This window comes from Mirounga leonina, unplaced genomic scaffold (assembly GCF_011800145.1).
Source record: "Mirounga leonina isolate KUSES-001 unplaced genomic scaffold, KU_Mleo_1.0 Mir_169, whole genome shotgun sequence".
In the NCBI taxonomy this organism is placed as follows: domain Eukaryota; kingdom Metazoa; phylum Chordata; class Mammalia; order Carnivora; family Phocidae; genus Mirounga; species Mirounga leonina.
This window is the reverse complement of record NW_023270431.1, coordinates 13,678,815-13,705,411: the sequence shown is the minus strand read 5'-3', so window position 1 is coordinate 13,705,411 and position 26,597 is coordinate 13,678,815. Positions and strand designations below refer to the sequence as shown.

At 36.1% G+C, this 26,597-nt stretch overlaps 2 protein-coding genes across 5 annotated transcripts in view; both read right to left on the bottom strand.

Annotated features, from left to right (window-relative positions):
* Window positions 1-5,247: 5,247 nt before the first annotated feature.
* CUNH3orf38 (chromosome unknown C3orf38 homolog) lies at window positions 5,248-13,032 on the bottom strand. Of its 2 annotated transcripts, none has more exons than XM_035015168.1 (3): window positions 12,707-13,032; window positions 9,599-9,837; window positions 5,248-8,109 (listed from the first exon to the last, which is right to left on the bottom strand). In XM_035015168.1, exons 1-3 carry the CDS (start codon window positions 12,831-12,833, stop codon window positions 7,504-7,506), a joined length of 972 nt encoding a protein of 323 aa, XP_034871059.1. In that variant the 5' UTR covers window positions 12,834-13,032; the 3' UTR covers window positions 5,248-7,503. The 2 variants fall into 2 exon arrangements, with proteins under 2 accessions (XP_034871059.1, XP_034871060.1); XM_035015169.1 differs by having other exon boundaries at window positions 5,248-8,106.
* Window positions 13,033-17,854: 4,822 nt separating this feature from the next.
* The window catches only part of ZNF654 (zinc finger protein 654), an 84,918-nt gene continuing 76,175 nt past the window's right edge, over window positions 17,855-26,597 (bottom strand). For 2 of the 3 annotated variants that reach the window (XM_035015165.1, XM_035015166.1), the window contains 2 exons: window positions 21,253-23,599; window positions 17,855-20,655 (listed from right to left, as the gene is read on the bottom strand). In XM_035015165.1, the coding sequence (XP_034871056.1) occupies window positions 20,648-20,655; window positions 21,253-23,599 (2,355 nt within the window). In that variant the 3' untranslated portion in view covers window positions 17,855-20,647. Of the gene's footprint in view, window positions 23,600-26,597 lie in introns of all 3 variants that reach the window. The other variant, XM_035015164.1, reaches the window with a different exon arrangement.

The following is a 26,597-nucleotide window of genomic DNA, read 5'->3' as shown; positions in this document are numbered from 1 at the left end:
ATAATTATCTTAGTTCCTATGAGTTCAATTTTATGATTGTTCTACTACTAGTCCCAGCATTAAAGCCCCTGACATGCTTAACTTTTCTATTGCTATCTTGTTTCTGTACTCTAAGCTCGTTCTATTGCAAAGCTAATCTACTCCAATCAGTACAGTCAGTACAGCAAAACCTCCTGTCTTTGCTAAACAAGTATTTTCCATTAAACTTCCTAGAATAACTTTTAATAACCTTATGAGTACACCCACCCAGGGCCATGCTTCCTACAGAAAAATCCTATCCCAAATCTGCCACTCATCTCCAATGTCACTATTAAATGTATGTCAACTCCTATTACTCAGTCTCTTTGAAGGAATCATCTATCTAGTACTTGATTATTTTATTAACATCTAAATTTTTACTACAGGTTTTTGGCAGTCTATAATTTGGCCTTCTGTCAACCAATTGCACTTTTCAACTAAAACATGAAAATATATTTTGAACAAATGTAACAAAGCAAAAAAGTTTTACACAACAGTAGTTCAAACAACGTCAGAATTTCTAGTGATTAGAAAATGGGAAACAGGGGCGCCTGGGTGGCTTAGTCGTTAAGCGTCTGCCTTAGGCTTAGGTCATGATCCCAGGGTCCTGGGATCGAGCCCCGCCTCGGGCTCCCTGCTCAGTGGGAAGCCTGCTTCTCCCTCTCCCCCTGCTTGTGTTCCCTCTCTCACTGCATCTCTCTCTGTCAAATAAATAAATAAAAGCTTAAAAAAAAAAATAGAAAATAGGAAACTATTTTAAAGGCTTCATACTTTTTTCTAGAAATGTGTAATATTTCATCCTCTTGTTTTTCCCTCTGTAAATAGAAATACATACACTACACACATATTTATAAATGTGTATTTGTTAAAAAAAACAAAGAATAAAAAGTGTTTTTCAATGAGCATAATTTATAAGGAAGCAAAATAATTTCTTCAACTTCAATGAACTACAAATTCCTTTAAAATATTCTTGAGATGCTAAGAAAGTGTACATTCACAAAACCATGTAACTTCAAAATAGCAGTTTAGAAATCATCAAATTGTTTATTTTTACATGTGAAGAAAATGAGAATTAGAGTTTAAATTCTTTCACTATAAGGTAGTAGCAGTAGTCACATTAGAAATGAAGTACAAGAAAAAAACAGGCTTTGTAGTTGAAAAATTAAATCATCCCTCCACCCACGCACCGCCCCCCTCCCCCCGCATGCAAAATAAAAACAGGAAAAAAATCCCCATAACAAAATTTTGTGAACTTCAGCACATTACTTAACTTTGGGGGCCTCAGTTTCTTCATCTTTTATAAAAGCATAATAAAACTTCAATAATTCTATCTAGCAGATTATTGTTGATTGTATTAGAGCTCATATATTAATATTCAGGAAGATAACTTTGGCTTTATTCATTAAACAAATATTTATGAGCACCTAATACATACACTAAGCATTGTCTTTAGCAGACAGGCAAAGGGCTAGGAATATAAAAGGCTCTGAAAAAGTATCATGTATTCCCTTATTTATATCTTTAATAAATATCAACTTGAATACCTAGTCTCTGTGCAAAGCAATGGAAAAAAATGAAAGCCAAACAGCTATAGTCTCTGCTCTCAGTTTAAAATCTAGTGGGGGAGATTAACAAATTAGTAAATTAATATTTAAAGTGCTAGGGCTGAAATAAACAGCTCTGATAAATATTAAAAATGGGATCCACTTACAGAGGGAAAACACTTAAGACAAATCCTAAAAGATAAAAATTAAGCAGCCATGCAAAAAGCTAGGAAAATTTTAGACAGATAATATACACAAAACACCTCAAGAGAAAAAATGCTTGACTTAAAGAAATTTCCAGTTTTTAAACCATTTCAATCATAGCCCTTTTGATTCTATATTATCAGACTGCAACAACAAAAAATTAAATTTCACTATTTTGTATATAGACCCACATTGACTTACATGGGGCTACATCCCAATAAACCCAACAGAAGTTGAAAATATCATTAGGTTGAAAATGCATTTAATAGGTTAGGACCTATTGAATACCTTATCTTTGCCTAGCCTACCTTAAATGTGTTCAGAACACTTATATTAGCCTACAGTAGGGCAAAATCATCTAATACAAAACCTATTTTATAATAAATAAGGTGTCAAATATTTCATGTAACTTACTGAATACTGTAATGAAAGTGAAAAACAGAATGAACATATGGATACCAAATGATTTTAAGTATACAGGTTGTTTACCCTTGTGACTACATGGCTGACTGGGACATGGGGCAACCTGCTGCTGACCAGCACCGAGAAGACCAAAATTCAAAGTACCGTTTCTACTGGGACGCCTGGCTGGCACAGTCAGAGTATATGACTCCTGATCTTGGGGTCATGAGTTCAAGCCCTACGTGGGGTGTAGGGATTACTTAAAACAACAACAAGTATGGTTTCTACTGAATGCATTTCAATTTCATGCCTTTGTAAAGTTGAAAAATCCTAAATCGAACCACTGTTAAGTCAGCGACTGTCTATACTTGCCAATAAAAGCAGAGGGCTAAGTAAGCACAGGACAAATACTAAGACTACTTAATAGCAGATGCTGGCTGGACCAAACAATGCATGAAAACGAGTGAAATCAAACCTAGATGGTGATGAAAACCAGATTATAAAACCTGGACTTTAGGGGCGCCTGGGTGGCTCAGTCAGTTAAGTGGCTGCCTTCGGCTCGGGTCATGATCCCAGGGTCCTGGGATTGAGCCCCGCATCGAGCCCCGCATCGGGGTCCCTGCTCCACGGGGAAGCCTGCTTCTTCCTCTCCTATTCCCCCTGCTTGTGTTCCCTCTCTCGCTATGTCTCTGTCAAATAAATAAATAAAATCTTTAAAAAAAAAAAAAAAAGAACTGTCCAATCACTATATTATATATCTGAAACTAATGTAACACTGTATGTTAATTATACTACAATTAAAAAAAAAAATTCTTTTAGAAAAGAATCACCAGATCAAGTAATTTACCATCTACTTAGGGAGGCAGTAGTAACTTACATGTAACAATTTGAGAATTAAATAGAATACTAACCATCAGTATTTTAAGAGATGGAAAAGATTCACACAAACTTGTGAAACTAAGTACTTCAAGAAAAAAAGGCTTTCCTAAGTAGTTAACTGATTTTAATTTTTGTTCAGAAAACATCAGATAAGTAACACAGTTGGCACTGTGCAGCAGGGGATTCTTTCAATTCTTAAATTCATTAATTCAAATGTAACTAATTTCATACTTGAAATTTAGGGTGTCTAAAAACTGAAGATGAAAACTGCTAGCCAAAGAACCCTCAGTAAATGACTCACTATGAAGGGCAATACTGGGCAGTACTAGGAATAGAAATTAGGAGGTACCAAATTCTAGGCCAGTGATTCTATTAACACTTCATGTCTAACACATTTCTGGAGTTTATGGTTTAATACATTGAAGTACATTCTATCTCACAGTAAATAATACTCCATTTTAATATTAATGTTTTACTGAAGGACTACTGGAAAAGGTTCAAACTAGAAAAAAATAAAGCTAAAAAGAGTTAGTGCACTCTAATACAGTTCTGAAATATTTTCCTTCTAACTCTAAATGAAGTGGTCTGTCAAAATATCTTATATTCTGCATTGATACGATCAATATGGCACAGCCAGGGCCACACAGCTACTTAAAATTTCAATTAAGTGTTCTTTTTTCCTGACCCATACAAAAAGATATAACCATACCTAAAAAAAAAAGGGCCTAAAGCAGTTCTCACCATAAGACATCTAAACTAGGAAACTGAAACTTAACATAGGAAATTTAGGTAAATAACCTATTGATGTATTATTTTACCTTGTGCTTGATTCAGTGATTTAAATTGTAGATGCTGCATAAATATGCCAACTAAACTTGAAGAGAACCCAGATGCAGAAAGTCTTATTTCCCAGCACTTGCAGGTGTGCTATCTGCATTCAAACTTGAGTATATACAAACGTTATAAATAGGGTGGGAGTGAGGGGAGTGAGAGGGAATGGTGTGAGATCACATATACAAGCCCTTCAGAGGAAATGATCCTACGTTTAAAATCCTTCAAAAAAATTAGCAGTATACAATCATTACTAAATAAACATCTCAGGATAAAGTTTTTGTAAAGATCTAGAGTTTTTTTTTTTTAAGATTTTACTTGAGAGAGCAAGGGGGGTGCCGCAGGGGCAGAGGGGGAGGGAGAAAACAGGCTCCCTGCTGAGCAGGCAGACCAATGGGCTCATTTCCAGGGTCCTGGGATCATGACCTGAGGAGAAGGCAGATGCGTAACCGACTGAGCCACCCAGGCACCCTGAGAATTTTTTTGAATACTTTTTCTTTTCAGACTTTTCCCTCACATTTTCTCTAATGCATGTTATTGTTCATTAAATTTATCTTGCCAAAATAAAATGAATTTGGAATATTTTTGTTTCACTTAACAGTATTTCAGTAGGTTTTGTCTTAGTATCTGATGTCTTTTGAAAAACAAAATCCACAAATTAACAACTGTCATAAACGAATAGATTTCCTATCCTTTCATTCATAAGGAAGATTTAGTCCTCTAGCTTAGGGACTCCAGCAAGGGCACAAAATTTTCTAAAAATAATTTTAGTATCGAAAAGTAGTTTGGAGGAAATATAACTATTATGGCAGGATTTTAACATGAAGTATAAGGATCCTTATAGGAGTCACAGACGTGCTTTAGGGAAGTCCATAAGCTCACTGAAATAATGCAAAAATTGTAATACTATATGCAAACACATTCTTTTCTGGGAAGAGAACACAGCTCTCATTTTTCAAAGAATCCATGACCACTCCCCACAGCCCAAATTAAGAATCATGAAGAAAAAGCATCTAAATTTGTGAATATGGATACTAATAAAAACATTAGAGTATGGTTTTTGTTCATGTTTATCATCTACTTAGCCATAATAGCCATTTTGTTAAAACACAAAATCGCTGATTTTTTAAATTAAGCCACTATTCTTTAAACCCTTTTTTTTGGTGCTATTACAATTTCTTACAGGCACTGGGTAACTAGCTTCCTTTAGCTTAAGAAAACACAGGAACAAAGTTTTCCTGTGTTGGCCATTTGCAAGCTGATTTTATAAAACAGAGCTGGCTTTTTTTCTGTTATTTGGTATTTTAGTAAGACTCATGAAATTTGTTTTTGGCATTCTAGATACTAATAAAACATCCCAATGTAACTATTACTTTAAGGTATTTTTATTTTAATGAGAACAGATACTTCATGTATGCCCTTTTATTAGGCTATCGCACATCAGTCTACAGTAAATAAAGCCCAGTTGCCCCCCTGGTTTGACCATTCATTCAATCACTATGAATTATGTGTAGTGCTGTATTCTTTACTACTTGACTCCAAGAACTTTAAAATACCAGTTGAGGGTGAAATGAAGAAAAAGAGACCTAAAGCTGGGGTCTCTGCCATTCCCTAACATATACAAAACAAAGGGATGGTAGCAAAAGAAGAGTTAATCTGCAGTGTGCTTCTGGACCTTCTCAAAGACCTGACCAAGCTCTAAACTTCGTGAATAAATTTCAATTCCTCCAGGTCTTCTTTCTCTGAACAGAAACATACACACTTCCCCTAAAGTGATTAGAGCCTTCCAGTTTATCCCATTCCGACCCTTGGGCTTTTTAAATTTAGTAAATTTTAAAAGAAGGTTAAATTTGTTAGCATGGAGCCTAAAAATTTCTGTGTATCTGTATGAAATTCAAACAAATGATCAAAAAAAACCCATCACTAGTAAGAACCAAAGACAAAATCTAGATGCAGAAAAGTCTTTTATACAGTATGTAAACTTCTTTTGCTCATACCTGAACCCATTTAGTTAAACATTAGGTCTTACTGTGTGGCCCAGCTGTAGGGATTCACAGTAAATAAAACATAGTTTCAATTCTCGAGAGAGTCTATCAGGAAGGTTTCAAATTTCTAACGCTGATTAAAAGAACATGCAAAGATTGCAGCCTTACTTGAGCATTACACAAATTCAAAAAGCCAATACTGAAGGTAGCCAGAGGCAATTTCTGCCCACCCTGAGCATCTGTAGTAATATTTCTGCAGTACTCATCATCAATAGCACAAAGGAAACAGATGGGAATAGTTTCTAATTTTATCCTTTACTCAGGATATTTATTGAGTACATGTTATAATGATACTCTATACTTAAAGGAGAAAATGATAACTTGCTTTAAATCTAAACAATATACTATTCTTATAGCAGACAGTAGGAATTTCCCTCCTTTATTAAGTTCTTATTTTAGGATGTATCAATTTGTACTCCTCATAAAAGGCATGGCATTAAAATACAAAAAAGATGAGTTTTTTCCTCCTGCTTCCAAAATTCTTGTTACCCTAGATGATCACGAGAAGAGTTAAAGGTAAAAAATTAACATGTACAACACATCATCACAACAATTCCCAGCTGAATTTTTTCCATATGGCATTTTTGTAAATTAAAATTACTAACTAAATCAAAGATCAGCAAGCAGTTGCCAAGTGATGAAGAATTTAAACCCTAAAGCAACTATGTAATTAATCTGGAACCTTAACTTTGTAATTCAAACCTAGTAAAACAATTTAGAGGTGAGAAATCCTAATAATTTTAATTTATGATGTGGGAGTATATCTATATTTGTATATAGATATGACCACATTATAAATTTGTGTGTGTTTTTTGGGGGTTTTTTTTGGTCACCTCTTCCAAGATCAAGAGGAAAATAGTAATTCATTTAAGTTAGAACTGGGCACACCTTTTAAAAAATTTCAACAGTATGTTTCCTTTATATGGTATTACAATAAATGTTCTATAAAACTTAGCTGAAGCCTTAGATAAGAATAAGGTCTGTTTTGAGAATAGCACTTATCATTGCCCACGAGTTCAGAAAATGTTGCAGATTTTAAGATACTTAGCTTGGACTACTATAGATAACTTTGAAAAATGTTCCTCATTTTAAAAAGGCAAAGTAAATTTTCCCCACCTGCTAAATTATTGGACTTTTTGCGTGAGAATGTCACTTAAGTTTTCTAAAATGGTAACTCTGAGTTTACATTAAACCTTTCCAACAGGAAAAGTACAGATATTAGCAGAATATTCACTAAGTAAAATGAAAATATTACCTGGTTTTCTAAGGCACACCATTAGTTATACCATCTAAAGTGGGATTTATTTGATGAACTGCATTAGCTCTCAGAACATTTGCTGCAACTCAGGTAGAAAGAGGCAAGTATTCACAAAATATGTTCGTCTGTTATCAAGAAAGATATTTCAACTAAAATATGTCAATCCTCGCATCTGAAATCACTTAGACATTACTAATGTGGTATCTGGAAGAGTTTCTGTATAGAAGGTTTTTTAGGCTGACAAACATGTTCAGTGCTTTAGAGGGCTCGGTAAACTCAGTTCTCTTTTGTTCAACAATGCCTCATCTCCACTGCATAAAGCTTAGTCTCCAGTTCCACTATGCAATGCCTGCCTTACATTAAGCTGTACTTCGTTGGTACTGCATAAAGTAACAGTGTTATAAAAGGCATCTAGATCACAAGGTTCAAATGTAATAGCTGGTTTCATTAATGTTCCAGGAGCAAGAGAACCCTCTCCAATAATTCTTAGGTTGATAAACTTGATTTTCCACGTATTTTCCACAAAAGGGCAGCGTATGAGTCCAAAAATTTGTTCAAAAATGCCCAAACAAGTATTCCCTCGGTGGACAGTCCCAGCAACTCCAACCATAACCAGACCATGCGGAGAAGAAGCACATTTCAGTCCATGGGAATCTAGGTTGGGACTGAGAAAAAGATACTCTTCTTTCACTAGGGATAGCAGACGAAGGCTCACAATTTCTGCTCCACAGTAATCTATCACATTTTGTTCAGAGGTGTTGTAATAAAACCTAAGCTTGACATCGTGCCAGAAGTGCTGTGGCCCCCATTCATCTTGAGGTGGTCCCAGAAAAGGATTCTGAGAATTAAGAAGTTCAAAGAACCAGTGACAAAATTCTTCTCCTAATCGACGAAAATCAACCTTTTCAGCTTTATCTTCTTTTTCCTGCTGATTAAGATAAATAAAATATAAAATATAACAAAGGTCAGTTCTCTTATCTTTTTTTCTACCTAGTCTGTTTTAGAGCTAAGTTTTCATATGCTGAGTATAGCAGAAGCTAAATAAACTACAAGTGAACTCACTGAACCCATCATGCACAAACTGTTTTTCCAAAAAGGGGAAAATCATTTTAGAATTTCCCACCTTAAACATCTGAAAATTCAGCTAAGAAATTAAGGTTTAACAAGGCCTCTCAAAATATCAGCATGAACAGTCAACAATGATTTACATAAGTATTTTCTCTTGTGTCAGTGGTTTCACAATGTCTGTCAAAACCTTCAAACTGATGCTTTAAATGGATATACTTCGTTGCATATAATCTACACTAAAATAAAGTTGGTAACAAATAAGAATTTTTTACTACCTTTAAACAGAGTTCTAATATGACTGAAATACATTACTTTTTATGATTGGGATTATTTTTATACTGTGATTTCTCTTTTTTACAAAGGGTAATGTTATTGCAAAAATATACCTGACAAGCTTGATTTTATTCATCTATGTGAATAGATGAGAATATTCCAGAGCACAGTACCTCATTTTGATGGTAAGAATCTTTTATTGACAGAGCACCCATGATTGAGTATGTCTGGCTCTGTGCTTGGGACTTATGGACTATTTCCTTCTATCTTCACAAGCCTAATTACACAGATACTATCATTATTATGCCTGCTTTATAGATAAAGTAAACAGGGCTCAGGAAAGTCAAGTTACTTGCTCAAGTTCACACCTAACACAGGGCAGGACCTATTTGAAGTCACATCTGTATGATTTCAGAGTCAACATTCTCTTTAGCATATTAAGAAAGCTCTTAGAAGATCCTTTCCTAATGTGAAAGCAAATTCCACTTACTGTAAAACCTCACAAATTCAAAGTATGTAGTTTAAAATTTGCAAATTCATGGAAGGGGCTTCTGGAGTGGGTGGCAAATTTCTATTTCCTGACCAGAGTGGTCATTACAAATGTTTTTGCTTTATGGACGTTTATTAAGCTATATATTTGATCTGAAAAAGGGGTTGTCTTTCTGTGCTGTGTTTAAAAAAAATAAAGTAAATAAAATTAAAAAAAATAAAATTTGCAAATTACCTAGAGTTCATACAGTCAATATTTAAATATTCACACAGTATCTAAAATGTCCAGTGGATACAAAGAAATAGGAACAGACAATGTCAGCTGGAAGAAATTATTACAAGAGGATTTTTCCTAGCTTAAAAAAAAAAAATCAAATGTAAAAATTACTTAAGTTTCTCTCATAGAATTTTTACAATTTAATACCTTTACTGGTCTGCTTTACTGGTCTTCCTTTAGAATGCAAAGGATATGATGTGAAGCTAAATTATAAAAGCCAAAATATTAGCCATGTTCCCACAGATCTAGGATTATCTAAAGAGTTTAGACAGAACTATGATTTAGGGTATAAATATAAGATCTATTTTACCTGTTGAAATAGTCTAATGTCCTCTGTCTTAACTGGCTCAGGTGTTTCCTTCAATTTCAGATGTAACTGCTTTTTCCAGTAATCCTTTGCATGCTGAATAAGACTGTGCTTTTCAGTAGCTGGAGGTATAATAACCCCCTGTGTTGCCAAGTACTTAAATATGACTTCTCGGTGGACTTTCTTACGCTTCAAAAGTTCTTCTACACTTTGACTGTACAATAATATTGCACGAACGGCATCTAGAAGGAAATTATAAAGATTAGTAGAAAATCACAAGTCACTTATAAATCTGTCCAGGGTCAGCAGAAACCCTATCAAATGATATTTATAAATTCCTGTCATGACATTACTCCTTTTTCACGAGATGGTAATTTTTAAAAACCAGAAAGTGGGTTGTCACATTTTGGGTTTAAAAAATTTTTTCTTTATGCTTTAAACTTCCCTATCTAAACTTACTTACCTCTTCCTTTCACTTCTCATAAGATAGTAAAAGTTTTGCATTTTTTTTTAAAGAATGACATGTTTTAAGAAAAAAATCTGAGCCAGAGAAAAAAATTTTTTTCTAAGAAGGCCAATGGACCTAAATTCATTTATAATGCCTAACATAGGTAAAATTTCAGTTATTTTAGATGTGCAAGGACTTTTAAACTCCTTACTCTATAGACAATGAAAGTTGAGGATATATGAGGTATCAACAATCATGCTTCTAAGAAGTGGCAGAACTGAGACCTGTATTCTTTTTCTAATTTAAAAAAATGTTATATTAAACAGATCAAAGATTTTACATGTATAAAGAATACAGAATAGCAAAAAAATGAACTCCCATGTATACAAAACATAACTTAAGACTGAAAGGGCACAGTACCAGATACTATCATTATTATGCCTGCTTTATAGATAAAGTAAACAGGGCTCAGGAAAGTCAAGTTACTTGCTCAAGTTCACACCTAACACAGGGCAGGACCTATTTGAAGTCACATCTGTATGATTTCAGAGTCAACATTCTCTTTAGCATATTAAGAAAGCTCTTAGAAGATCCTTTCCTAATGTGAAAGCAAATTCCTCTTACTGTAAAACCTCACAAATTCAATATTTGTATTGAATACAAATTTGTATTGAATACAAATCAATACAATATTTGTATTGAATACTAATATCTTTGAGGCCCTCATTTTAACCCTCCCTACTTAATACTATTCTCTCTCTCTACTCACCCACCTTAGAGGTAGCTGCTATCCTAAATGTTGTTTATCAATACCTTGCTTTTCTTTAAAATTGTACAGCATAACTATGAACTCCTAAACAATACAGTTTGGAATTTTTGGAACACACTATAAATCCAATCCATATATATACATACGTACACACACACACATACAGTCTTTCATATTCAGCTTTTCACTTAATGTCATTTCTGACATTAATCTGTGGATATATGTAGCTCTAGCTAATTTTTTGACTGTTAATTCATTTAACTGTACCACAGTAAATTATATGACTACATCACAAGGTTATCTATCCTTCTGTTCATAGATTTTTACTGGGTGTGTCCAATTACTAACACCATCACTTTGAACATTTTCATAAATGTCTCCCAGTGCACAGAGGGGCAAGCAGCATGAGGATCACCCGGGAGCTGAAGAAATGCTGAATTTCTGGGCTCACTCCAAAACTACTGAATCAGAATCTGCATTTTTCACAAGAGTCCTGAGGGATTGATTCACAAGCACATTCAAGCTTGAGAAGCTCAGGCCCAGAATATGAGCCCGGAAATAAGCAAATAATTCCACTTAGAGATGATGTCAAACTTGTTTTCCAAGGTTCTAATTTACACTCCTCCAATTGTCAAAGAGCTGCTTTGCGTGATCACCACGTTTAGTTTTTTGCCAATATGGCAGACAGGAAAACACTGTGTTTTGGTTTTCATTTCATTGCTTTTTAAAGAGATTATCTTTTCATAATAAACAAACAGAGATGACCTTTGCATATGCTTATTATTTTCTTCCTCTCTGAGAAACTCTCTCTCCAAATCATTTAACATTTCTGTACTGGGAAGTTTCTTTTTATTTGCTTTTAGACCCACCATCAATTAAATCCAACATTTTTATCTATTACAATTTTAAACTCACACTCACAAGGACTGTTAGGTGGTGATTAGCATGTGAAATAGATAAATGCTTAAGAACTATATTAAGTCAAAAAAAAAAAGAACTATATTAAGTCTAAAACTATTTGCATTCTTAATTCTTAGGAATTTCTTCTTTCAATGTTTGAGGAAACATTTAAGTTTGAATTTTCAAATGAATGATTTTCTTAAATGGCAAAACGTAAATCCAATTTAAAACCAGAGAAATACAGATTATGCTTTCGTAGTTATTTAAGTCATACTAACATAGAAGTCTGGAGTTTTCACATTTTAAAGTAAGACTGTCCCGATGATATGCCAAGTGAAATACACACACAGGCTTCTTGATTACATTTTTATATGGAGTAGCTACAATCAATATTGACTGAATATTAATAACCCTTTAAATCTACTCTACAGAAATGTTCATTTGGCTCTGAAAGCAACGTATTCCTACTACGCAAAACCATCTCAGAAAAAAATTAGATCCCAAAAGAGACATGGATTCAAACTATCTGCTCTTTTATTACAGTAGTTTTAACTACAAGGCTCAAGTGTTTATGATATCCTCCCAGAGGCCTGAAGAAGAAAACTTGAGTCAGCAGCTGACTCCCCAGATCAGCCGAAAATGAAAATGAAAAACACCTGGAAATTCTGAAATCACTATTCACGTACTCTAAATTCTCGAAAAAAATAAGCATTTGCCCATACATCCAGCAGGTAAAGCCTGGAGGCAGCGCGGTTTCCAGGGCCACCACCTCTCCCGGGGATGTGGCGCTTCAGGGGCCTGAAGGCGCACGGCGGTTCCCAGGCCGGGAGGCAGCGGCGGCGGCCGGGACTCTCGAGAGTTCCGCCCCAGCACCGTCGGACCCCGTTGCGGGCCGAGGTCTCGCACCTCCTCTGCTCCCACGTTCTGGCAACCTGGGGCCCTAGTGAGGTCTTGGGAGGGGCGTCCGCCCCTGGGGAGAAAAGTCAGCACTTACCTTGCCGGTCCTTAGGCTGCACCAGGCGGTTGGTGATGGTGTCGCACAGGGCCATGATATCATCGTTGTCTAGTAGGCCGAGGAGGTTACGGCAGCCCTCCATCTCTGGGTAGCTGAGCCCCGACATCTCGACCCCCAAAAGGCGGGGGGAAGAGGACGACCTAGTAATGCCGTCCCTGCAGGCCCACCAGGCCGGCGCCTAGGCAACATACACCGGAAGTGCCTTTCTTGTTGTTCGCCGCCAAAGGGCCTCGGGTATTCCAAACCCCTGGGCGGAAGTGATTGCCAACAAGGTCAATCAGGAAATGCGGTGCTCCGACTTGTCGTTCCGGGCTGGACAGGACGGAGGGGAATCCAACGGATCACATTTTAGGAACTACCGCGTTTGCACCGAGAACAGCGATCTTCCACAAGGAACCTGGTTCCGGAAAGCGATGCCCTTTACTCTGAGGAGTCCAACCTCCAAAAATGCGCCTGGAAGGGCTGCGCAGGTGCAGGTGCGTGGAAAGCGGGTGGCGGTTCCTGCGCACGGCGAGCTCCCGTGATGCCGCGGGGCCGGCCAATGGAGGCGCCTGCTCCCCGCCCGTGGGCCTGACCCCCGGGAGCGCTTGAACGTCCTCTGCGGCCAGTTCTGAGTTGGGTGCACCTGTAGTTTGATGTTCTTAAATTACGTAGTACGGTGTTAAAATAATTTGGTTCTGTTTAGCAATAGACTATGAAAGGTTAAAAAAAAAAAAGTCACCTATCACATGCCATGCCTTCTTGCTTTCATCTGTACCGGATCGGCTGTTGCTTGATTCCGGTCCTCGCCGGCTTGGTTTTAGACGATGCTGTATCGCGAGCAATTTAGGGCTGGGGACTCTGGAAGCCAGATTACCAGGGTTTTACTCCGCCACCATTCACTAACTGTGACCGTGGACATGCTTCTTAGCCTTTTTGTCCCTCAGTTTCCTATCTCGAAATGGACCTAGTAGAGTTAGCTACATCATAGGGTTGCAGAGGCGGGGGTGCGAGGCGGGGTGAAGGACAGTGCCTGGCACCTAGAAGGAACTCCGTGCATGTTAGCTGCTGCTGTTAGTGTGGCAGCAACTCGTATTCACCAATGGAAAAGTCATGCTGGGCTCGACCGAGAGCGATGAAGAATCAGGCTTAAACATCGTTACTTGCCTCTGGCCTCTTCCACATTTTAGGCATATTTTTGATTTGTTAACATTTAATTAGGGTATTGCCATTTTGTAGCCGAAATGTACATTTCTGCAGATTCAGGTGAGCAAATTTAACGTTTTAAAAAATATAACAGCTAAATGTCAGTTTTAAAATAAATTGTAAATGTAGCGTAGGCATTCAAAGCATGGTTACACTAATTTGCCAGTGGATATTATTTGGGGTATCATTTACTCAACAGATAAAAATCCTTCATTTTTCGGGGCGTCTAGGTGGCTCAGGTCATGATCCCAGGGTCCTGGGATCGAGCCCCGCATGGGGCTCCAGCCCCGCATCGCATCGGGCTCCCTGCTCAGAGGGAAGCCTGCTTCTCCCTCTCCCACTCCTCCTGCTTGTATTCCTTCTCTCGCTGTTTCTCTCTGTGTCCAATAAATAAAATCTTTTTTTAAAAAATCCTTCATTTTTCATTAAGTATTAATGAGTATGTACTATGCTAGGTATTGAAGATTCAGAGAAATGACACAGACCCTCCTTTCAAGGATCTTTTGAGAGTGCTGCAAGGGCTGGCAAGTGCTCATCATGCTGGTGTGGGACCATATACAAGGCATACCCAACCTTTTCTTTCATTCATTTCTTCATTTAAAAAGGGGGGAAAAAGTATTTATTGAGCACCTATTTGCCAGACATTGTTCTTTGTGTTGGAACAAATACAGTTTCTTTGGAGCTTTCAGTCTAGTGGGAAGAAATAGACAGTAAACATATAAGAAACTATATACTATGCCAGGAAATGCTATGGAGAAAAATAAATCAAAAGGAGGGGGATGGAGCAGATGTTGCGTTTTTATACAGACTGTCAAGAGAGACTTCTCTAAGTAATATTGAAAGGAAGACCTGAGGAAAGTGAGTGAAGCACAGAAGAGTGTTGTAGGAAGAAACAATAGTAGAGGTTCCAAGGAAGAAGCAGAGTGCTTGGCAATGTAGGAAGGAGGCCAGAGCAGCGTGTTCAAGCAGGAGGCAGTGAGGTTAGAGTTGCAGTCAAGATTGATCTAGAGCAGGGTTTCTCAGTCGAGGCACTATTAACATTTTGGGCAGGATAATTCCTTGTTTGGGGGCTGTTCTATGCATTGTAGGATGTTTAACAGCATCCCTTGCCTCTACCCACTAGATGCCAGTAGCACCTCCTCCCCCAAGTTGTGGCTACCAAAAATATCTCCCAATTTACCAAGTGTCCCCGGGAGGCAGAATCATCCCCAGTTGAGAACCACTGATACAGAACCACCTGTCCAAAAGTACTTTGAGATAATGAAAGTGTTCTGTATCTGTGTTGTTCAGTATAGTAACCATGAGCCACATGTATCTGTTGAGCAGTTGTAATGTGGCTAGTACAATCAAGGAACCGACTTTTAAGTTTTATTTGAATTTTAGTTAAATTTTAATAGCCATATGTGGCTAGTGGCTACTGTATTGGATATTGCAGATCTAGAGCCTTGCAGGCCATTGTGAAGACTTTGGCTCTTTTATTCTGTTATTCTCTCTCGAAATGGACCTAGTAGAGTTAGCTACATCATAGGGTTGCAGAGGCGGGGGTGCGAGGCGGGGTGAAGGACAGTGCCTGGCACCTAGAAGGAACTCAGTGCAGTTAGCTGCTGCTGTTAGTGTGGCAGCAACTCGTATTCACCAATGGAAAAGTCATGCTGGGCTCGACCGAGAGCGATGAAGACTAGTCACAGGGGACCCCTTGCTATTTGTTCCTTAAACTTGCCTCTTGCTTTTATTTAGTTGAGAGAGGAGCAAGCAAGAGAGAGAGCACGAGTGGGGGTGGGGGGAGGGGAGAGGGAGAGAGGCAGATTCCCCTCTGAGCAGGGAGCCCAAGAACAGGGGCTCCATCCCAGGACTCTAGGATCATGACCTGTGCCAAAGGCAGACACTTAACTGACTGAGCCACCCAGGCACCCCCCCAAAATTTAGAATTTCTAAGAGGTTCTTAGAGGGCACCTGGGTGGCTCAGTCCTTAAGTGTCTGCCTTCAGCTCAGGTCATGATCCCAGGGTCCTGGGATCAAGCCCCGCATCAGGCTCCATGCTCCGCGGGAGGCCTGCTTCTCCCTCTCCCACTCCCCCTGCTTGTGTTCCCTCTCTTGCTGTTTCTCTGTCAAATAAATAAAAATCTTTAAAAAAAAAAAAAAGTAGTTCTTAGGTGATGCTAATTTTGCTGCTCCAGGGACCACACTGTAAGAATCACTGCTAATAGAAGAAAGTGAAATATCAGCCACCTACTCCTACCAGACTTCATCCTTTGTCTCTGAAATCATTGATCCTCAGGCAGGTCTGTCTCTATTTGGATATATTATAGCCACTCATGCTCTGTATTTGCAGGGAAAACTGCATGGTAGAATGAAAACTGTTTGGCATTATGGTTTTAGGAGGACACATCGGATTTTTCAATCCCACCTCTCCTGCGTGACTTCAGTCAAGTTATTTAATGTTTTTGAGCCTTGGTTTCTAAAACGCAGTGTTCCTATCTTTGAGTTTTAACAATTAGGGGTAACGTATATAAATTAGCTAGTATATAGTAATTTAGTAAAACAGGAGACATTTCTTCTCCAGTGTGTAGCACTCATAAATAAGGCATGAACCTCTCCCCTACTTTTAGTTTTAATTCCACATAATACTGGATTGCTGCTCCATTTGACATCTTCATATACAGCCAAAACTCCTGACCCTTTTATTAGTTGATTCTTGAAGCTGGTATGAAATTTATATTAAGCTCTGAAAAGCAACCTCTTTTGTTTATCTTGGAAGCATACTTAGTAATATTGCTTTCCAGAATTCCTCAAGTCTCAGGAAAAAAAAAGTCTAGGTAACTCCAATACCTTTATCTAAATACCTCAGTACATTTAATAGTCTAAAATCATATGACCAAAAGCATAGACTGAGAATTCCAGATCTCAGCTCTAGAATGCTTGAATAACTTTCCCAGTGTTTTTCAAAGCATGTTTGCAGTATGTGCAAATCACTGGACATAGCACCGTCCTTTTATTTGCATTGCTATCATCGCATCCAACAGGGTCTTTTTCTACTTCAGCCCTCATTTTTTTCTAGTTGCAAGTTATAGCAAAGGATATAGGGTGTTTTCCTTTGTTAGTCAACCAAAAAAGTAGGAGCCCTCATGCCCAAGGACTCACTTTTAGCTACAGATTAATTGGTTTACATGTTTTCCCCCTGAAATGCTTTTTAGGAAGTCATTTTCATCAATATTTACACCTTATTTCAAAGTGACTTCCCAGTGTTTTTTTTTTTTTTTTTTGAGTTCCACCAGATGCTGTTCATCTTTTGAAGCTTTACCAACACACTTTCACTTAGAGAGTTGTGATATTTGTCTACCTACTAAGTTTGCAGAGGGTACCCAAAATAACTTCAATAACCAGCATTCTGTCAACTTGTAATTCCTGCATGTAGACGTTAGTTAAAATAATGTCTAAAATGTTTTATGTAAACTTCTAGGTTTTTCTATTTTAAAATGTTTTTAAAAATTAATCATTTGAATATGGTAATATTAACTGAAACAATTCATTCTCTTATGAGACATAACGGAAACTTTCTTATTTACTACATACCTTAAGCCTAATTCCTTTTGAAGCAGTGTGCTACATAAAACTGAACACTTCATTACCAACAAGGACAATGTTTTATTGAACAAGTCTATGTACAGTACAAAAAATTTCTTGAAATGAGACGCTATTGTTGAATTATTGCAGTTCAATGGCTCAGTTTTAATTTGTACTCTTATAAAATGCAAAGTAAAATAATTTAATGTTCAACAAGGAAGCACAAATTTCCTTTCTTGCTGAATCTGTAATATCTTTCACATATTAACAATTCCAAAATGCATATGCAGCATTTAGGCATTCTGAAAAGGTGTTTTACAGTACCAAATAAATTAAAAGATAAACACTATCATCCCTTTTAGGTTTTTCATCCATACAACAGTTTAAACCAAACATGAAAGGAGTACGGCTGAACCTTCAAGTGTGATTTGAAAAGAATCACAAGTTCAGTGTTATAAGTTATCTACTCATTATATAATCGGTGGTTTAAAAAAACGAATATGGCTAAAGCCCAAAGTACCAGTGTCCTTGTCCACGGAGATCCCTCTTTTCTGTAATATCTGAGCAGCAAAAATTCAGATTTGCTATTTTCTTGACCTTACTGAAATAGCAGAAAGTTTATAGTTAATGTTTTGAAGGAAATTTTTATTAAAAAGTAAGAACTGAAACTTGGTCCATGTAAGATAAGCATATCCTCAAAACAGAAGGAATAGAAAGTAAAAGAGAAGAATCTGAAGAATAAGAAAGCTTCCTTTTCTTCTGAATCCTAAATTAGAACTGTTGGAAGTTTATGCACCCCACTGAAGCAAAATGATAGAAGGTTATGCTTTATAAGACATAAATAATGAAATGTATACATACTTTCAATAGCAATTATTTGAGAAGTATATAAAGAGGTTTAGAACAGCATGGCCAAGTAGATTTTTATAAAACATTCCTTGATTTAATTATGTATAAACCGATTTGATCTAAGTGTTTCAGAAAGTTTTCCCTTAGCAACACAAAAGTAGAAATAAAACCTCAAAGACAAAATTAACAAGTGGAATATGCTTAAAACATCTTGGTACGAACCGCAGAATGAATGAAAATAATTTGCAGAGATGGATTTGTCAATAGATACAACTTATAAAAAAATAAAAAGTTAAAAAATGTGATAAAATGTTAAGTTGTAATTTTAAACTTCTGGAAAATGTACAAAGCAGAAATTATATTTCAAAAAAACTTCATTGTCCAAATGAACTAGTTTCCAAACAGACTCTTTATTACATGATGTATTTTATACTGAACTGAAATAGAACTCAGGTATTATATTTTCAGTATCAGGAAGTACAGAAGGTGTTTTTTTCTGTTTGTTTTTTTTTAGTTGACCCTAAGGGATTTAAAAATCTGATTGTTTACTTGTTATTTAAATGTAAATTCCACAGCCTAATGTAGGCTACACAAACAAAACAAAAACCTTAATTTGATTGAAACGGGCTTGTGACTATCAATTGCATAGTAGTGAATGAATAAATAAACTAATAAAATTGGGCTTTTTTTTTTTTGAGATCTTTCATGACCTAGAAATCCCGATTTAGTAAAGTCTGGATGCTACCTTGGAAGGAATGTCCCCTTCCTTAGTGACTTTTCAAGAAGCTTAATATCCAAAAATTTCTAATAGTAGAATCCAGTAAGATTATCTGCTTTGAACAAAAATGTATCAGTTGGAATAACTGGAATATTTGGTTGACCATGGTACATTAGTAGCTCCACCTTTTAAGAATTTGCCTTTGCATTTTTGTTCATTTTATCCCTGCTATAGATTAACACACTAACAGGTAAAAGAAGGTCTTTAAGCTTCCTCTTTTGGAGAATGTACAAGTGGAACATATCTGAGGGGTTATTTTAAAATGCATTTTGTGTTTTAACAATCCATTGCCTAATAAGTTAAAATCTTCCTTAGGAAAATTACTGGTTAACAAGGAAAATAAAAGCATCAATATATCTTGTGTTCCTGCTGTGCAAATTTTTGTGTAAATATTTCCTTTTATATATAAAAATTACTATTCAGACCAAATTCATAACTAATAAATAAGAAAGCATGAGTAGTAGTATGGCTTATTTTAGAATTAACTCTCCTAACTGAATAAAACCAATGAATTCTTGACCTGATTTTAGCTGACATTTTTTTTTTTTTACAGCCAGTTATTTTTATAGGACTGTACTTAGATAACTCACATTAATGTCTAAAAGGACCTTACCATGAATCATCAAGCAATGTCCTAACACTACTCTATATACAAATAGAAATATCCCAGTGTGCTTATACCATTATTCACATTGAGTTATTTGCAATTCAGTGTTTTCCTTCCATTAGATAGCCTTTATGGTCTTAGATTCCTCCCATCTCTCTCCAAAGTTACTGATGGTACTTCTTCTATTCAATGGACACTGCTGCCTTTAAATACAATTCACTCATATTACAAAAATGGAAAGTGTAAAGTTCTATTAAGAGCTTATTAGCAAAGTATTGTTTTGTTTTGTTTTTTAATTTCCAATGCTGGCATAACATTCATTGAACTCTGTCCTGTCTAATCCATCATCTTGGAAACAAGTTACAATCTTTTATGGATAGCATGGTGATAAATCAAGTTTTATTTTCACGTATCAGTTTCTAAATTATAATAAACCAAATAGCAATAGTTCTTTAAACCATGTTTGAAGAGAAGGGAGGACATAATCTGATTATGCATGACAAGAAAACAAATCTCATTTGTAGAATACTTCAAGTTGTTTATTGTAAACAATAAACCCCTCCCCTTTTTTTAATAATGGATTAACTTTTCCCTTTCTGTAAGGCCATAGCTGGTTTTTCTTTCTGACTGGTTGCCTGAACATGTTTCTCACATAAGTGAAACTGAACATGCTGCATTAAGTCATCAACTTTTTAAAGAAATGTGGTTTTCTGGATAACTGGTACTTTGGGAGTTTTGTAATAACCCTTTTGGAGTCTAAACCAGCACATCTCCTCTCTGAGTTCATTCTAGAAAATGTGCTTTGTCTTTATCTTTAGTAATCCAAGACCGCTTGAAAATTAAGGCCATCAGGAAAATAGCAAACTGATGATGTAATTTCTTGCAGTGCTTTTTTCGCACTACTGCTTGATCGACAGATCTTTCTGAAACATTTTTATCAGGCACCTGTAAAACAGAACATGTCTGTTAATTCAAATTTTATAGTTCAACTGAAATTCTAAGTCAGATTCCTGTTTATACTCTTACTCATTCAAAAAATATTGATATTAGTAGAAAGGCAAGATCTTCTTTTGCTCAATTTTGTCTTTCAATTATTTTCTGGTTCTTTTTCACTTCTGTTTCTGTAAAAGCAGCTCAACTTCACTTGATTTATATTCTGGCATGCAAATGAAAAACATGTCCATCACAATTACTTTGTTTCTGAAACTTTTATTACATAAAACTTGTAATGAAGAAATGCCTCAGACACAGTGAATGAGTATGATCAAAGAGTATGAAAAACTGTGTCCAAGTTCTGACTTCCACAAGTTCATAGGCTATACCTATACAAATTACTTAACTTTGTGAAATTTCAGCTGCTTGACCTATAAAACAGGAGTAGTAACATCACCTTAAATAGTGTCTATATGGATTAAAAGAAATAATGTATGGGGTGGTGCTTTATTATCTGTGCTATACAAATGTTAACTTTCTTAACCTCATAAAGATCTGTGGCATTTTCTGTTTCTACAGACAGACCTATTGAGAAGATAGAAGACTTACTTTCATCATCTGAATCAAATCCAAAGAGTGTCTGACATTTCTTTTGTGCAAGGTGAGCCTCAAGTGCTTCTGCATTACAGTAGGTGGTCAGGCATTTGCCACATCTTAATCTTTTCACGGATTTTTTACAAACGTTATCTTGATCAGAACAGGCATCTACTCTATCAGTCAGAAATTTTCTACGTTTTGGCATACTAAGGTACCGTTCATCAAGGTAACTGGGAGGCAGTGGTCTGACATATGGCTTTGTTAAAATTAAGCCATATGAAGTATGTTCACTCGTCAGATTTGGTTTGGAAGGTGCCTGAGATACTGGCAGGGTATTATGTTCTTGTGGTACAACACTAGGTAAAATGGAACCGTTTTCTGTCCTGATTCTATTTGCATCAGTTTTCAAAGCAGGATCTGACGAAACTAAAGGTGTCTGCTCTATTCCACTGTGTCCATTGACTAAATCACTAATACTACAATTATTTTCAGAATTTGGCTCTATGTCAGGCATCTTTTGGTCTGTCAAGCTTATATCAGAAACAGTGTCATCAGAATGTTCATTTCCATTCTGAACTAAACCATCTGTTTTCTTTTCCATACTTTCTGTACATGTCTTTGGTTCTGTGGAATCTTTCCTTGATTTGCTAGTAGAAACTGGCAGACTAATAGTTTGTTTCTCATTACTAGATGAGTCTTTCTCCTGATGATTAGGATTTGAGTCTGTAAGAACATCCCAAAGAATTGTTTCACTTGGTTGGGCAGATGATTCTGGTGTTTTACTTAAATAGTGCTGAGCCTCATGTTCATATAGCAGAGGAAGATCTTCAAAAAGCTCATGGCATTCTGGAAAACTACACTGAGCTTGAAATATCCTGTGACTTTTTGTGTGCTGAGCAAGCTGGAATGGCAACTTAAACGACTCATTGCAATTAAAATGCAAACAAAAGTACACATTTGGATAGCTGTGTCTATTAAGGTGATCTATAAAATGTTGAGAATCTTCAAATTGCCTCTGACAGAATTTGCATTTTCCTTTGCTCCACTTCATTACTGTTTGCCGCACGTTTAAGTCAGTTGGATGTACAGTCCTTGCGTGTTTATTTAGAAATCCAATTCTTTTAAATATCCTGACACAACCAAGAGCAGGGCACTTAAAGTTTCCTTCTTGATCTGTAGCATATATGTCTTTTGGATGGCACACAGTTCCATTGATTTTATGAAGTACTGAAGTTTCTTGATTCAGGTCATAATCGTCGTCTTCGTAATCACCTTCTTCATCCTCTTCCTCCTCGTAGTCATCCTCACATACAGGCAAAGGCTCTGAGACATTATTTAAAGAAGTATCAGGACTTCCATTTTCAATCATGTTTTCAATAACATCTTCCGATACACTTACGGGAATTTCAATGAATTCAGCCACATGTGCAGGGATGACTTCTTTGTTTCCATCACTGGAAGCAGTAATTGTCTCTATTTCCAAATCTTTATTACCAGAATTCCCATTTTCAAATGAAATGAAAGTATCAGAACAATTTATTTCTTCCAAAGCAGGGATTTCCTGATCCTCTTGTTGAGCTGCAGCAATTTGCTGTCTTTGTATTTTCTTAACATGATTCTTTAAATGCTTCTGCATAAGTCCTCTGTTTCTAAATTTCCTACCACATATTACACATGAAAAACTACCCTTTTTCTGATGAGCCTGGGCGTGCCTTACAATGTGACCACCTAGAAATTCCTTGTTACATAACATACACCGATGCCTTGGGACATTGTGATCTACTCTGGAAACATTAAGAGCCATAAGATTTTTCTTTGTATTAATGTGACCCTTAGGCTGCACTCTAGATATATCATCAGGATCAAGCTCTCCAGTGCTCTGATCTGTAAGAGAGTCCAGCCCTTCATCTAAACCTTGCTGTTCCACTGCCTTTTTTAGATTACCTGTAGAATTTTCCAGTGTACTTTCATTTAGAAATCTGACTGCTGATTTATCACTCAATAATGCTACACAGTTTTTCTTAATCATTACAAAGTTCCAGAATTCGGGATCAAAAAACAATCCCTTTTTCAGAATTGGAAGTAATTCAAAACGAACACGATTTTGAACACTACTTGTGCCTTCGTTATATTCCTCATCTGGACGTTTGTAAAGCTCTTCAACAGTATGATAAGCTTCCAAGGAGCGCTCAAGAAAAAATATTGAGAGTGCACAAATCCTGAGGATCTCCAAATCATTTGGCAAAAAATGTGCAATTGTTTTATAAATTAAACATTTAGTTTTGGGATCATCATGAAGATCGAGTTGTAGAGCACAACCACATATTTCAACACAAATTTGTAGGCCGTCTTCTTCAACCTGGAAAAGGAAAAATATTATTACTAAATACCTTTTAAAAAAAATACTATTATACTTTTATCGTTTTAAAATACAACTCTGGGACGTCTGGGTGGCTCAGTCAGTTAAGCGTCTGCCTTTGGCTCAGGTCATGTTCTCAGGGTCTTGGGATTGAGTCCCACATCAGGCTCCTTGCTCAGAGGGGAGCCTGCTTCTCCCTCTGCCTGCCGCTCCCCCTGCTTGTGCTCTCTCTCTTTCTCTCTGACAAATACATACATAAAATCTTTAAAACATAAATAAAATAAAATAAACTCTGAAATGAAAGCTGAATAAACACAGTATTCCAAATGTGCAGTTTTCTTCAACAGGTAGCCTTAACTCTTTTTTAATAATAAGTAAATCTTTCTTTTTTAACTTGAGAATAATCTGGAAGAGATAGCATTTTAGCTTCCAATTTATTTAATTTTCAAACTTGACAATTCCTAGTAACCATAATACAAAATGCCTCATAACCTTATGGTGATTAAGGTTTCTTACAAATCCAGCCCCATTTATTTTAGGTACCAATCTCACATTCTGAGGCAGAAGGTTAGAGTAAATGTATTTAAAGCATTTATCAATTTTAACATTTATCAATGTTAAAAAAGAACTATATATTTTTTAAAAAACTGCTTACAGAAACTCATAAATCTGCACTAAAAATATTACTTATTAAGTAATATTATTTATCCAAGTAAGAGGAAAAGTGTGGCCCACATGAAGAAGGTGATTACAATCTTTCCAAATCTAATAAAAATCAGAATAATGAAACTACTTGAAAATTATTCAAGCTTTGAAACTTGTACTGATGACTCAAAGATAACTGCAGTTGGGAATTTATTGTCCACCCACCTAAACTCAAATGATAAATAGATTTGGAATGATATAAATGCTTGTTTGAATAGAAAAAGACACAATAATAATATGTCTTTAAAAGTGTGCGTGCGTGCGTGTGTATGTGTGTGTGTGTGTGTGTGTACTGCCTGCATCTCGTATACTGTAGATGACAGGAAGGATCACTACCTTGCCAGCCTCATGGCTTCATCGTCCCTTACATGCTGTCTAACCCTACTTAATTACTTACAGTTCTACAAGCAGACCTTAATTTTGCACATCATAATCCCACTTTATCTAGCTAGTAAACTCCTATCTATTTCCTATTCATTCTTTGAGAATCAGTTTTACTCTGAAAGTTTTTCTCCCCATTCATTCTGGCCCTAGCCCTGGGGCAGAGATAAACACTCCCTATTCTTTCCACTGAGAATAGTTTATACTTATTATAAAAAGCACATACATAATTGTTTTGTAACTGTGTATGCCCCTACCCCCTGACTTTGAATTCTTAAATCACAGGGACAGTATCTCATTTTTTGTATCCTCCTATCATAAGCAGAGAAGTTGGCATATAGTGGCCTTTGCAAATGTGAATGGGATCAGATCTATTCTACTGACTTTAACTTCCTCCTGTAAATCCATCATTTCAGCTTGGAATCCTTTTCTGAATTCCTATTTCTTATTTCTGATTATCTGTTACAATTAGTATTTCCACCTAGATTTTCCAGATATAGTGAATTCAAAATCCACTGCTTCAAAACAGAATTCCTTCTCTTTCTCCTAAGTTCTATCTACATCCTCTGTGTTAACTCATGAAATTATCATGTACCCAGTTGTCCAAGTCTAAAAATTTTAAGATCATCACAAAAGCTACTTTCTTAACTGAAATCCTTCAATAATTCCAGTATATTTATAGTGAAGTTCTAATTTTCAGTGCAGCATGCAAGCCCCTTAAGGATTTCCAACAACCACCCCCCACTCTGTAACTTCCTGCAGTCTCTTCAGTTAGCTTCATCTCCCACATACCTCCCCATATTTCTCCTACCCTATTAATGCCAACGGACAGTTGTGAGAAAAACAAGTAATATATATTGTGAGGCAAAAATGCTCTGTAAACTACAAAACCCTCTAGGTTAGTATTATCCTCCTCTATCATTCAAACCTAGCTTAAAGCATCTTCCTCTGTGAAACTTTTTCAGATATGCCATCTGTAATGTCTCATTCTTCTGAACAGCATTGTTTGTGCAGCTTTTCACAGTACTGGGGCACATAAATGATCTACTCCATCAGTAAAGATGTTTTTAGTAGAGTATAAATAGTTAAGCACATTTTTTTTTTCTTAGTTAAGTACATTTTTAATATTTATTTCATCTTTGAATTTTCCTCATATACTCTCAGGTTGACTAGATGTGAAAATAAGAAAGCTTTATGTTAACTGTGTGAACTTCACCTATACTGTAAACTTTTTATAACAAAAATCCTTCAACTTGTGGTGCAAATAAGAATCCTATGTAAAAAGTACATATGGATACTTTTTTTTTTCTTTTTAAGTTTTACAGGTGATTCTGATGCACTTCAAATGTTGAAAAGGATTCTACAGCATAGTTTGTTTTTTTTTCCCTTTTTGAGGGGGGTAGAGGTTAACTTTGACAATGCATTTGAATACATTTCACTATTTAATAATGAAGGTATGAATGCAGTTAGTAAAATAAATAAGAAATTTATAAAACTCTCTGAATACAATGCTGCTAACTTTATATTATAGGGATATAATCACTACATGGTCATATATCTGATGAGTGACATGATGTGATAAATGCATAAATATATAAGAAAAATTAAAATATATTATTTAATGGATGCCTCCTGTATATTTAAAAGTAACCCACATAAAGATTCAGCTAAATGGAGCTACCTAAAGTGTAGGGTAGCTTTATCTTTCTTATCTTTGTATTCAAAGTTCTGTTAATATTTGAGGGGAAAACGTTAAAGGATCTGCAGGATCCCATCTCATGTCTATGTAAGACACTTATGTAGAACTGTACCCACTTTTAAGTGACCCATGAAAAACTTACTTCAGAACTATTTTTAAAAACAGGTAATGGATTTCACTATTACTTTAAATAAATACTCTAAAAATTTGTCC